Below are 14,029 nucleotides of genomic sequence, written 5' to 3'. Positions count from 1 at the left end.
AAAAAATCAATTCTAATAATTTATTATTTTTTTTATTTTCTAATAAATCTAAATTTATATATATATATATATATATATATATATATATATATATATATATATATATATATATATATATATATATATATATTTATTTATTTATTTATTTATTTATTTATTTTTAGTTAAGCATGTTGAGATAATAGCTTCGAATGGAAAACATCCCTAAATTTGAAAACACTTTACCAAATAATAAAAAGAGGGACTATTGTTTGCTCACCCAAACTGCTTGTGTTTGGTGTTCGGAGGTTTTTAGGGTTTTGTGATTTCTCAAACTGCTCGGTGCTCACCATGACTGCTCAAACACAAGAAGAACTCCTTGCTGCCCTTCTCGAACAACAAAAGATTGCTGTAAGATCTATTTTCATTGTAAATCTTTCGTCTTCGATTATTGTATTCTTCTTCTTCTTCTGGTTTCAGTACCACCCTTGATTGTTTCACTTTATTAACTTCATATCCACCTTGATGTGTCGTTTTTTAGTTATGATAATATATGTAAATGGTAGCAAAACGGGCTGATGAAATCGAAACAGCTGCAAAAAAAGTTGGATCTGCCACCGTGATGCTCACCTAAGATTATCAGATCATTCTAGGAACCTTGTTTTTGATCTCATTATCGGATACTTTTTCGTTCTTAAAAGAGAGAGATCTCAATGTTGTGTGTTTGTAGTGTTGACAATTACTGACCATATGAACCGTTAGTTTTCCTTGTATATATGTTACGACCTAGTGAAGATTGTAAAGACTTGTTCTTCTTACAAGTGTACGATGTATGGTTTTTAGAATTGTATGCTTAATTGTTGGTTTTGGGTCTAAAGACCATGGATGAGGGTCTAATGTCACCAATGTTTAAAACGATAAATTTTGCAGCATGAGGAACCGCTGATTGAAGACGAAGAAGATGAGGATGAAGATGATGATGATGGCAATGATGAAGATGATGTTGAAGGTGAGACTATGCAATTAAAAATGATATACTCATTCCATTTCAAGAAACCGATGGGGTTTTACGTGTCACATAGGGAAACCATTGATTGATGAATTTGTTTTGCAAGCACAGGTTTAGGAGATGCAAGTGGTAGATCTAAGCAAAGTAGAAGTGAGAAAAAGAGTCGGAAGGCTATGTTAAAACTCGGGATGAAGCCCATTCCTGGAGTCAGTCGTGTCACTGTGAAGAAGAGCAAAAATGTGGGTTAACTTTTTCATGATGATTGATTGGTTGTTTGATAAGATTGATTGATTGATTGATTGTTGTTATGGTGTTGCAGATTCTGTTTGTGATATCAAAACCAGATGTATTCAAGTCGCCTGCTTCAGATACATATGTAATATTTGGTGAAGCAAAGATAGAGGATCTGAGCTCACAGTTGCAGAGTCAGGCAGCTGAGCAGTTTAAAGCACCAAATTTGAGTAATGTGATGTCAAACATGGCTTCTGAGGAGGCAATAGGGGCTGCTGCAAATGATGAAGAAGATGAAGTTGATGAGAGTGGGGTGGAGCCCAAGGACATTGACCTCGTGATGACACAAGCTGGGGTTTCCAGATCCAAGGCTGTGAAGGCTCTAAAGGCTGCAGATGGTGATATTGTTTCTGCTATCATGGAGCTTACAAACTAGATGGAAATCATGAGTCATGTTCACTATCATTTTGTTTTGTTTTGTTTTTTTAGTTATTTATACATGTATGTTTGGAGATTATGAGATGGTTATATCCTGTTATGTCTTATGTATCGACAGCTGCCTGTTTGTTAACTTTGTGAGGATATGAGGAATGATAAAAGGAAATGGTTTGTTTTGCTTATTAGAATGTTTCCAATTGATTGAGAATCTTTTTTTTTTTTTTTTTTTTGAAACTGATATTGAATGGAAGTTGATTGTATGATGTTAAATTTGGTTGGAACTTTGTAATTTTATGATGCATATAGGAGTGTTATTCAACCTTCTAATTAAGAATTATATTTTCAGAAATATGTACTTGTACATAAAAAAGAGGGTGCTTGGTATCATCACAAAACTTGAGTCCTCTCCCTATATCTTCGTAAAGCATGGAGCCATAATAAACGGGTGGAAACCCATTTGGAAATATAATAAACATTTTAAGTAAATCAAAAATGAATTTATTATGTATAATTGCTATAATTTGGAAGAGTATGACCTTCATTAGCTCTAAAGCAAAATGATTATAATATTATGGCTTGCTACTTCAAAACCCTTATTTTACATCTAAACTTCTCATTTGCCAAAATTGATTTTTTTTGTTCTTATTTTTCCCTTATTAATAAAGAGCCGTATGAATATCCAGTTTCACCGGTTGCTCAAAACACAAATGAAAAAAATCATTCTCTCAAAAACTCTTCCACACTCTCATCTCTAAAACCCCTGACATTCTTAATTTTAGACAGACGTGAAAACACAAAATTTGAATCAACATTTAGAACCAAACATACACATAATATTTTTGTGTCCAAAATACCCCTGCTCATCAAAATGCCATAAATAACAAAACAAACCAACAACACAACAATAAAACGAGCAAACATACATGATTTTTTATGCCTAAGATACTCTTGCTCGACATAACATAACAACGGAAATACATGATAATTCCAATGTACCAAAATACCTTGTGCATGTAAACATAACAACAACACCTGCAATGCAAAAAATACCAAATCATATAAAGGAACCTTAGTGAACAAAATAACCATGTGCATCAAAACCAAAGTTAATTACTTAAAAGGGAAATATTTTTACATTTAAAACCAATCATCATACAACCATCTTTACAGATAGCCAAAACATGTCTGTTCAAAAAGGCCTACTTAAATACAATAAAAGTTGACAAAAACAATACATGTTGACAAACAATTATATGTTTGTTACCAAAAGCTGAAACAAAAAGGCAAGTATTTATTGCTTCCCCAATCTACCCCCCTTTACTTAGTGCTCATACTCCAATTGAATGACATTGTTCATAGAAGAACCACCCTCAACCTTGTCATAGACTGGATTCTTAGACTTTAACTTGATTATCCTCTCTGAAACCTTTTTGTTGACTGGTACTTTTGCTTGGGTAACTTGTGTATCTTCATTACTATCACAACCTCTTGTTACAAATTATTGTATTAGTAAACTTCTAAACAATATTAAAAAGTGTATAACTATGAAATTAAGGTTGGCATACCATTCCTTCGAAATCCAAATCAATCTCATCTCCCAGACTTCTCCATATCCCTTTTTAGCAGTTCCGAGTAAAGATCCCTCACCAAACACAAACTCAGGAACAACATTGCACTATGATACTCCATTTTCAATAGCCTCACATGCATATCCTTGAGAAAAAAGGCCCCACGCCATGTTGATGGATCCTTTGACATGAACTAATCATAAACCTTCTCCTTTGACATGAACCAATCATAAACCTTCTCCTTAATCTTCTTGATTTTTTCGATCGTAGCAATGAAAACACCTTCCACAATACTTTTTGTAGCTGCCAAAAATAAAAATGTCAACCTCTAAAGCATTAAAAGACTTCCTGAAGTTTGCAAGAACATGTCTCACACATTGCCAATGTTCAACATATGGCATGATGTTTTTCATAGCTTCTAATAGTTCTTGGAACGTGCAAAATAATATGTGCTTATCTTGTGTTGGTCTAAAATGACAACCAAACCCTACCACTATCAACTTCCAAATCAACAACACAGAGTTCTAAGAACCATGTCCAGTTATCTTTGTTTTCAACATTCACTACAACCCATGCTATTGGATAAACATGGTTGTTGCCATCTCTTCCAATAACACTTAACAACTCACCTTTTACTTGACCCTTCAATAAATCCCCATGAAATCCTACTATTGACCTCTACCATCTATTCCAACCATATTTGAATGCCTTGAAGCAAATATAAAATCTTTAAATATAGTTTTTTCATATGGATTAGTAGTCACTCCCATTGTGCATGTGTTTTCGGGGTTAGAGATAAGTAGTTCATTCGTATAATCCCAAACCCTAGCATAATGTTCATGTAATTTTTAACGCCCGGTTCATGGTACGTAATTTTAATATGATTTTTTGCACATTTACTTTGGGACTCGGCAAGTTGGAGCCCCTAACTTGTAACGTCTGTAGATTCGGGTTAGACAATTTAGAGATAATAAGGGTCAAAAACGATTTTTTGACAAAAGATTATTTAGAATAAATAATCTTAACAAAGTTGTAGAATACGTCTCAAGGGTTCCGTACATATAAAGAACGTTGAAATCCAAGTTATAACGAAGAAGTTGTGGTCCGTCGAAGTTTCACGACAAAACCGACACGACACCGGGAGACGTAAATACGATGAAGGAAATTTTTGCCTTATAAATCTAAAAAAAGAGTTGTAGTATACGTTAAACCAAGAACATACAAAAAAAGAACACCCAAATCTGACTTTGTATGAGCAAGTTATGAATTTTCTAAGATTTGACTTAGTAGTGCACAACCTGAAACTCGAATTTTAGATCGAGCGGTTTTTGCCCTATGCGACCTAAATGAGAATTGAAGATCTCATTAATAGGAACTCAACGGTAAAAAGACAGACGAAAACAGAGTCTGTATGTAGAAGTTATGAATTTTACGCAGACATTTAATAGTATAATCTACTCGTACTGTTAAATTTAATATCGGTCGAGAATTAGCCAACGGATGGAGGTCGTATGTGAAAGTTACGGATTTTAGAAGTCGGAAATGTGTTGTGCGAAAATGGGTGATGTGGCACAATCTTGGTCATTGCTTTCTCCGTCTTGCCACTAGATGGTAACATGGGGCACCAAGTTCATCCATTTTTCACCCTATAAATAGAACCTCTCTCACCCTCATTTTCTTCACACATTTCCCATTCTTTCTTCTCTTTACTCTCTCTAGAACCTTCTCTAGCCCTGAACCTGTCACACCCCAAAACCAAGAACGGCGGAAACGTTCTGGGGCGGAGGACGTCATGTATAATATCAACAACAATGTAAAGTAGTAAACAAGCAACAACATCATCCATTGCATTAATAATATAATTATTATACAAATGTGTTCTGTCAAATTTTGATAAACACTAAAGCATAAATCAAAATGAAAGATAAGTCTTGAACAAGCTCCATCTTCCTTTCTTCTTGCATCGGTACCTGTCTATGATGACCTGAGGATACAAGTAATTTTGAAACGAGTATCAGCTTTGAAGCTGGTGAGATCATAAGTATTAATGTGTCTTAATTTGTAAAACTTATAATTTTTAAGACTTGACATTGTTTTGGAAGAAAGCTCGTATAATTATAAAAATGTGTGTAGAACAACTGTAAATGTTTGAAAAACCCTAGAAATCCCTACGATTCCTATTAGTAACAAAAGGAGTCTTCTACCAAGACTTGACTGTTCTCAATGTAATCTTCTACCAAGATCTAACTGTTCTGAATGTAATCTTCTACCAAGACCTAACTGTTTTGATTGTAGTCTTCTACCAAGACCTAACTGTGTTACTATTATTATCATTATAAGAATTTGTATCCTTTGGTACTAAGATACTTACATATAATTCACCTTATTGGTTATGTGAATGAGTCACAAAATAAAGGCAATAATACAACTAACCTGAATATTACCCTTTGGTACTAGGGTAACTATCATTGTTAACTTTAAGACATCCGTAGACGTACTCTTACCTCTGTTGCTAACAGCTGGGTATAGGAATAGTTAATCCCTTAATCGTATACCTGTAATGGTACCAACCGTTGACATCCGTGGATGTACTTTCACCTCTGTGGCTAACAGAGATTTTAGGAATGGTCAATCCCACAACTGTATCCTTGGGTACTAGGATAATAAACCCAATCTATCTCGTCGGTTATGTGATTGAAATCACAAGGTAAAGATAAGAATGAGGGTTTTGATAACAGAGTCGATACATATAAAATGTAATAGGACTCCTCCTGATATATCTATGTAACAGTGCTCTTATAAGCATGATCATGTAAAAGTAAACATGTATATGTACTTATATAAATGTGCTCATGTAATTGTAATCATGTAAAAGTAATCATGTATATGTACTTATGTAAAAGTGCTAGCTGTAATGTGTGTTCTCTCTATCTAGCAAGTATAGTAATGTACTGTAATGTTCTAGAAGGTATTGACTCATGAATGAACTTACTCATCTATATGATATCTCGTTCTAGTAATTGTTCTAGCATCTTCCTGAACTACCCATATGGTAGCTTTCTAGTAATCTAAATGGTACGTATGGACATGGATGTATACCCTTGCTACCCAAGGGCATAGGATGAACTGGAAGGACCTTTTATGACTATATATGTGTACATGATATATAACTAATATTTAAACGACCTTCGGACGAATACCCAAAATCCCACCAGACCACATCTCAAGGCGCGAAAAGGAAATAGGGTGGATAGCCTTCCTAAGTCTTTTAAACATTTCTTATATAAGTATACATATAGAGGCATGCAATTTATAATATAAAAGCATAAATAAGATTTGTAAGACATTTGAAATATAAATATTATTTTAAGAAAAGATCGACTTGGTGTCAATCTATAAAACAATTTGAAGGCATAAGTTTAATAAAACAGTTTTAGTATAAGGAAACATTTGTTTGAAACACAGTTGTAAATAAGTTTGAAAGGAAATGTACGGAGTAAGCTGTACAGTGTAAAAAAAAGGGGTTTAAAACATATAAAATGTTTATAAAAAGTCATTTGAAGGAAACTGTTTGGTAAAACGGCTAATGAGCAGCCAAATCATTTGAATGCTGTATATTAATCACATGTGATTGATGTAATAAGTAATATAATCCCACTTACTAATCACATGTGATTGACATAATAAGTAGCATGATTATACTTGTATCCCCCCCATAAAACATTTAAAATAGTTTAAAACATTAGTTAAGGGGTATGAACTCACCTGCGGTAAGTGACTGGAATTGAACGGACTGTTATCGTACGGAAGGATCGGACAAGTGCTTGGTGTCAAGTGGAGACTTAGACACACACACAATGATCCTAATTACATATGAAAACATATGTATATAAATAATTAGTGATTATAACACTAATTATACAAGTAATAACATTTAAGCGCGAGGATAACACTTTTGGTCAAGTGCTAGGAGGCTAAAGGGTTGCAACAAAGGAATGCAATGCCCCTAATGGAAGTTTAAGGTCAAAAGACCATATTCATTAGAGTTTACGGCCCAGGGGAGTAAGCTCCTGGCCGTAAATCTCAAACAAGTCATGAAATGGAGTTTAGAAGTACTACAACCTTATAGGGGAATTGTTTCAAGGCTTTACAAGTGTTTGGGCACCATATTGACTCCTTTGGGGAGTTTACGGCCCAAAGACCCCTTTTCCCTTGGAGTTTACGGTCGTAAACTCCCTTGGGAGGGTTCTTATTTTCCTTTCAAGTCTCCAACATTTCTAGGAACAAGTCTAGGCTTCAACCATTGGCTTAAGGAAAGTTTATGGCACTAAATGGGACCATTTGATGGAGTTTACGGCCATAGAACTCTTTGGGCCGTAAACTCCCTCACACATGAGGTTCTAAGAATTTTAACTTGTCCAAAACTCATCTAGGTACTTGCCCTAAAAGTCTCTTGGCCTAAGGAAGTGTCTAGGGTGTCCTTTGACCCCTTAATAGGAGTTTACGGCCCAAGAAATACTCTTGGCCATAAACTCTTCCACACTTGAGTTTCCATGAGTTTTCTAGGTTCTTATCTTTTAGGGGTACATGCCAAAATAAAGTCTAAGCCTTAGGACAAGTTTGAAGGCACTTAGGAACACAAAACTTGGAGTTTACGGCCCAAGGAGCTTCTTGGCCGTAAACTCCCTTATAGAAATGATTTATAAGGGTTTTGATGGCATAAATCATGAGTTTAAAGCTTCTAGGTTTTTGTTCTAAGGCTAGGGATCACAAGACACTCATTTGTGCCCTTTTCTTGGAGTTTACGGCCCAAGAGGTGTTCCTTGGCCGTAAACTCCTCAAACTACTTGGTTTTGATTTGTTTCTAGCCTCTAATGCTCATACATAAGGTCCTTAGTTAGATGCCTAACACGGAAATGGGACTAGGTGGCCTTTAGGCTTGATTTTGGAGTTTACTCCCCAAGAACGTTCTTGGGCGGTAAACTCCCGGATCTTGTGTTTTGGACATGTAAATAATGTTATTAAGCATATAACAAGTATTAAAACACATCTAGGGAAGTAGACTCACAATCTGGGATGAAAACCCGAAGATCCGTGAGAGAGAAATGGGCTTTTCTCTAAATGGAATTCAACTAATGAACCAATTTGGTTCAGAATTCTATTTATAGTCCTGAGATTTTTGGCAGAAAATATTTCTAATCTCGGAATGGATTCTAATGATTCTAGGATAATGGAATTTACAGTGTTGCACAAAATCCTAGTGCAACCACTCTCCTAATACCCCTTTTTGGTGTAAAACCCTAAAACTGCCAAACTTATTCCAAAAGTTTGAATTTTCACTGTAACTGCTCTACTACTATTGGATTGAAATGGTTTGATTTAGAATGGAAATTTCGGGTTGTCACAGAACCCCCCCCCCCTCCCCCGTGAAAAGCCTAGTGAACCTCCCTAGCACGAGGCAGAAGCCCTGGAGTGCTCGACGGCTCCGAGAAGAAGAGATTTTCAGCTCGGGAACACTGCTCCAAGCAAAACCCGATTTTTTATAAAACCCGTTGTAAGTGAGCTACACCTACGCTATTTTAAATATAGCTTTTATTTAATTATAGTAACGCTATTAGGAACTTATAATAAGTACTTGGGCTATTATTATGGGTTATATAAGTATTGTTTAACGCTTATATAATAGTAATAATAGCTAGACTATTAATTAGTCTCGACGAATAATAGACTAAACTCTAGTGGTAATAATACTAGGTTTCATCGAAGGAAATTATTTTTTTTAAGAAACGAAGCGCTGTCTGAGTTCAGAATCACCACCTTTTCACTTGAGTGCATTGTCCCTTTCATCTTACACATATATATGAAGTATTTAATATAAATTACGTACTATGTGTGCATATTGTATGAATACTTGCTATCAATGATGGGTGAAATATTTTTATATACGTTTTAAATGATTTAAATTGTATATGTATTTAATATCTACAAAACGTGTTGGGTAAAACATGGGTAGATGTAATAGTTGCTGTGTGACCAAATAAAATAATGAGAGGCCTCGTTATATATGTTATTGATGATCCAGTCATCTAGAGGAGTATAGATGACGACCACAGACTATTCTAGACAGTCCAGTGGAACGCTAGCAGGCTCGCAACCTGTAGGTGTTTATTTGAACTGTGTGCTCACCAGAAGTACTCCATCCCTGCATGGTTTCCTTATTTGACATGAATTGCTGAGGAACCCCCGAAGCATGTGTTGTCACCCCGATGAAAGTCCTTAGACTAGGTCCCTAGTGTTAGATGTTTTAGGGATGTAAAGTGAGGATAACGGGAATGGGTAATTGGGTTTGTTTGGTTTGATAAAGTTAATAAACTTATTTATTGTAGGTTGAAAACCCTATGTACTCACCAGGTTTCCCAACCTGACTCACTCAGTTTATTTATATCACATGTGTTGATATGAAGTCACATTACACTCAGAGATTAAGGAGATATGAATCACTAGTGATAATGAATGTAAGTTATGTTTATGCTTATGTTTCTATATTGACGATAACATCCCAAATGATTTAAAATGAATAAAAATACTTTTCTTCGGAAATGCTTTGATAACGTATTTATCATGTTTTACTGGGAACAAATACCGCAACATTTTTATTAAAAAAGGCACTCTAATTTTTATAAAGCATAAACAAAATCGGTCTTTTCTGACCGTGAAAATAGGGATGTCACACAACTCGTCGAGTAGAGGCGAAACTTGGACGCGGGTGGAAGGACCTACTCGCCGAGTCAAATTCCCCGACTCGACGGGTAGGCCTGTCTGAAGGAAACCCTAATTTTAAGGGTTGGCACCCTATTTAAACACCTTAACTCGCCTTCATTACATCCTCCATCACGTCCAAACAACATTCACAAAACCCTAGCCCATTTTGAGTATTCTTGAGCCACAAGTGTGTGTTTGTGGTGATTTTGAAGTTAGAGAAGGAAGAGAAAGCTCGAATGTTCTTGGGGAAGCAAGTAGATCCAGAGATTGTGCCACTTTTCCAGGTTATTTGAGGTATAAAGTCTATACCTTGCTTATTCCTTCCTTAGATCCCTCCATGAGGGTAATTTTGGGCTTTATGAAGCATTTTATGGAACCATTCATGGGTACAAGCTTGATTGGGAGTTATAACTTCGGATCCAGAGCCTTAAAGGGACCCATAGCAAAAAGGTACCAAATTTGTGGCCATGGGAGTCACATGTATCATATAAACCTCTTTTTAGGACCATTTGAGCCAAATACCCTATGCATGAATGTCAAGTTTGTAACTTTACGTGTAATATGGACCCTAGGAGGTCAGATCTATGTTTTCAATGCATTAAGGCCAACTGAAATCGACTGAATAGTTTTAAACATGGAGGGACTCGGCGAGTCGGGTCACAGTTTCCCCTAAACCTCTTATGAAAATGGGCAATGTGTTAAGTTGGAAGAACACTCAGCTAGTTGGGTTCATTGTGGACTTGAAGATCATGGAACTTGGTGAGTTTAAGAACAAAACTCGACGAGTTCAAGACTAAGCCCCAAATGTATGAAGAAGAACTCGACGAGTGCATGGAGGACTCGGCGAGCCCAGTACTAGATGTGCCATCTTGCATGATTCATGACTCGACGATTTCAAGGATGAACTCGATGAGTCAGTTGTAGAAGGTCCCGACTTTGTTTGAAGGAGAACTCAACGAGCTCTTGAAAGACTCGACGATTAGGGTTGAAGTTTTTAGCATTCTAAGGATTATGGAACTCGACGAGTTGAGTCAACCAGGTGTTAACTTTGACCCAACGTTGACTTTGACCAAGGTGTTGACCTAAGTTGACCCTTGAAATGGGTTAAGAGTATGAAATGGTAATTAAGGAAGATTGTTATGTGTAGGAATTGAGAGGAGTTGATCCCGACAACGAGGCTAGTTCAGACACTTCACGATACTTGAGGTGAGTTACCTTCCAGTATAAGTGGGTCGAAGGCACTAAGGCCGACCTACTAGTAAGAGTTACGGTAGAGATAATTGTCTTTGTGATAATTATCTGGTATATGGTTATCTATTATGATTATGTGCTAGTATGCTATGATGATATGTGCTATGTGATAGCAGGGGCATGATAGACCCCAGTACCGGTCGATAGGGCCGAATGGGTATGCCAACACCCATATAAGTTAGGAAGTATATGACTTGTATGTTTATGCACTAGGATGTTATGTGCTAGAGCAGGGGGTGAAATAGTCCCCAGTACCGGTCAAAAGGACCGAAGGGGTAGGCCAACACCCTGATATGCTAGGTAAGGTTACCAGTAGACAGGACCGACGGGGTTGGCCAACACCCTGATATGCTAGACAAGGTTACCGGACGACAGGACCGAAGGGGAGGCCAACACCCGGATATACTAGGCAAAGTATCGGTGTATAGGACCAAAGGGGTAGTTAGTACCCAGTTATTTTATGCAGTACATGTTATGTATGGTATGTGGTATGATGGGGGAACTCACTAAGCTTCATGCTTACAATTTTCAGTTTTGTTTTAGGTACCTCTTCAACATAGGGGAAGGAGCTGGCGTTGTAGTTGCGCATCACACACACAGGATTTCCGCACTATGATGCTCTTGGGATTGTACTTTGATGATATTGTATGATATGGTTTTGAGACATGTGATTATGTTTTTATTTTAAATGTCTTATAAACCGTTTTATTAAAATAAAATTTTTGGTCTTGAAATTTGGGATGTTACATAATTTACCCTTAATCATTTCACATACCCTTACCTTGGCCCTAAATCATCGAATCTTTGACACTTCTATAGAGAACTTTCTTAGGACATCCTCTTTCATACCCGTTGTTGAAAATTTAGGCTTATAAATTAAGTCCTTTACATGATATCTAACTAACCACTCACAACTAACTAGATGTCTAAAATTATAGTTCCTTGCATAGATATATGTGTTAGTCATGGCCTTAATTTGAAATGTATGTTCATTATATTTCCATGATGCATAAATCTTAAAAGTGCAATGTGTTTTATTACTTGGTTTACCATATCGAACAAGTAATATGGATTTATTAGACTTCATAAACCATAGTTGATGACCTTTAGAAATTGCATAGTTAGTTAATGCATACCTCAACAAAGCAGGGGACTCATACAACTCTCCCAAACTAGGCTTCATTTTGTCCCACCTAATTGTAGGACCATGGACCTTGTGTAACGTCCCAAAAGATCCAACAAAAATTTACAAATTTTTAAACCATCAAATCCATACAAACATTTGTTTAAAAAACAATCAGAGTAAAATGTATCTCTCAAACATCAGAGTAAAAAAAAATTTAAGCCATCGGGGGATGTTGTGCAGTCAAGTCGGGGCCTTCCCTTTGGAACTAAAAGTACCTAAAAACATTTTAAACATAAACCGTAAGCACAAAGTTTAGCGAGCTCCCCAAAATACCACATACCATACATAAGATAGTGCATTCTATGAGCTAAGTCATAGTCTTACAGTCACTTCCTGCCATGGGAAAAATCATGGTCTTTCCTTGCAATGTCGAGGGCCAAATCCTGGGCTTACAAATAAGTATCACAAAGACAACAAGAATCCTACATATAAATACTAGGGGCCAGATTCTGGTCATACATATAACTGTTAGGGGCCAGATCCTGGTATTTCATATAATATCTAGGAGTCAAATCCTTGTCTTTAATACATATTCCAAGGGCCACACCCTGATCTTCCATGCAATTATTACAAAAACAACTAGCATCCTACATAGTATAGTGAGAAGACCCACCTTGTCGAGATAGTCAACATCTAACAACTCTCACAACCTACGAACGAGGGCTATACACCTAATAAACCACACAAGGAAAACCCTTATCCAACCTTCTAAAACTAGAAATTTGAACAAAATTCAACCCATGCCAAAATTCAACGGTCAATGTCAAAGTCAACAGTTAACATTACTATCAGCTGATACTCACATCATGACCAGTCCAGGGTCACGTCGTGGCTAACAAACTCAGTCCCAATCAAAAACTCCAGTTACAAACAACTCAGCCGTGATCAAAACCACTTTCACGTATTATGGTCATGACAGAATCTGTCTAAAATAGTCAATAAGCCTCATCATCAGGTCATAACCTCTATATCAAGGGCGAGTCCAATTAATCCAAAGGTAGGTCTGTAACATTCCATTTATTAAATAAATAAATAAATAAAATTAATAAATGAATATTAGCCTTAAATCCGTAATAAGTTATCAATTTTAGTCATAAGGAGTTAAATGATATAATTTCTGGAATTTGGTATCTTTATTGAAACATTTGGACTTGAATTGTAATGAACTTTGGAAGTTGGGGTTTGTTCGGTAATTAATGGGCTTAGTTTAAAAGGGATTTGAAGGGGAGGGACTGGAAGTGTAATTATGGGATTGTGATTCAAATCTGACACGGGAATTGAACCCGATCCTCTTCCCTACCCGTTTTATGGGTGCATCACCAAGGAAACCGTAACCCTAATGACAACATCCAACCGCCAACCTTATATCCCCTATCTTTGGCTGCCACCGCCTCCTAGCCACTATGAAGCTGGATACTATCGAACCCAACCGCCTCCTCCTCAGAGTAATAAGAATCGGACCTTGATGGTTAAGCCACAACTATGCAAGTGTTTGAAGGTCACAAATGTAACATCCCAAAATTCAAGACCAAAAATTTCATTTTAACTAAGTTATTATATAAAACCAATGGTATAAAAACATTCATAATAATATCTCATGTCAAA

General features: G+C 36.3%; 1 protein-coding gene across 1 annotated transcript; it reads left to right on the top strand.

The window, feature by feature from the left end:
• The first annotated feature begins 210 nt into the window (after nt 1-210).
• LOC145011375 (nascent polypeptide-associated complex subunit alpha-like protein 1) lies at nt 211-1,839 on the top strand. Its single transcript, XM_078970081.1, has 4 exons — nt 211-390; nt 910-988; nt 1,100-1,227; nt 1,308-1,839. Exons 1-4 carry the CDS (start codon nt 331-333, stop codon nt 1,653-1,655), a joined length of 615 nt encoding a protein of 204 aa, XP_078826207.1. The 5' UTR covers nt 211-330; the 3' UTR covers nt 1,656-1,839.
• The last annotated feature ends 12,190 nt before the right edge of the window (nt 1,840-14,029 follow it).

This window comes from Lactuca saligna, chromosome 8 (assembly GCF_052625555.1).
Source record: "Lactuca saligna cultivar CGN05327 chromosome 8, ASM5262555v1, whole genome shotgun sequence".
In the NCBI taxonomy this organism is placed as follows: Eukaryota; Viridiplantae; Streptophyta; class Magnoliopsida; order Asterales; family Asteraceae; genus Lactuca; species Lactuca saligna.
This window is presented reverse-complemented; position numbering and strand designations above follow the sequence as displayed.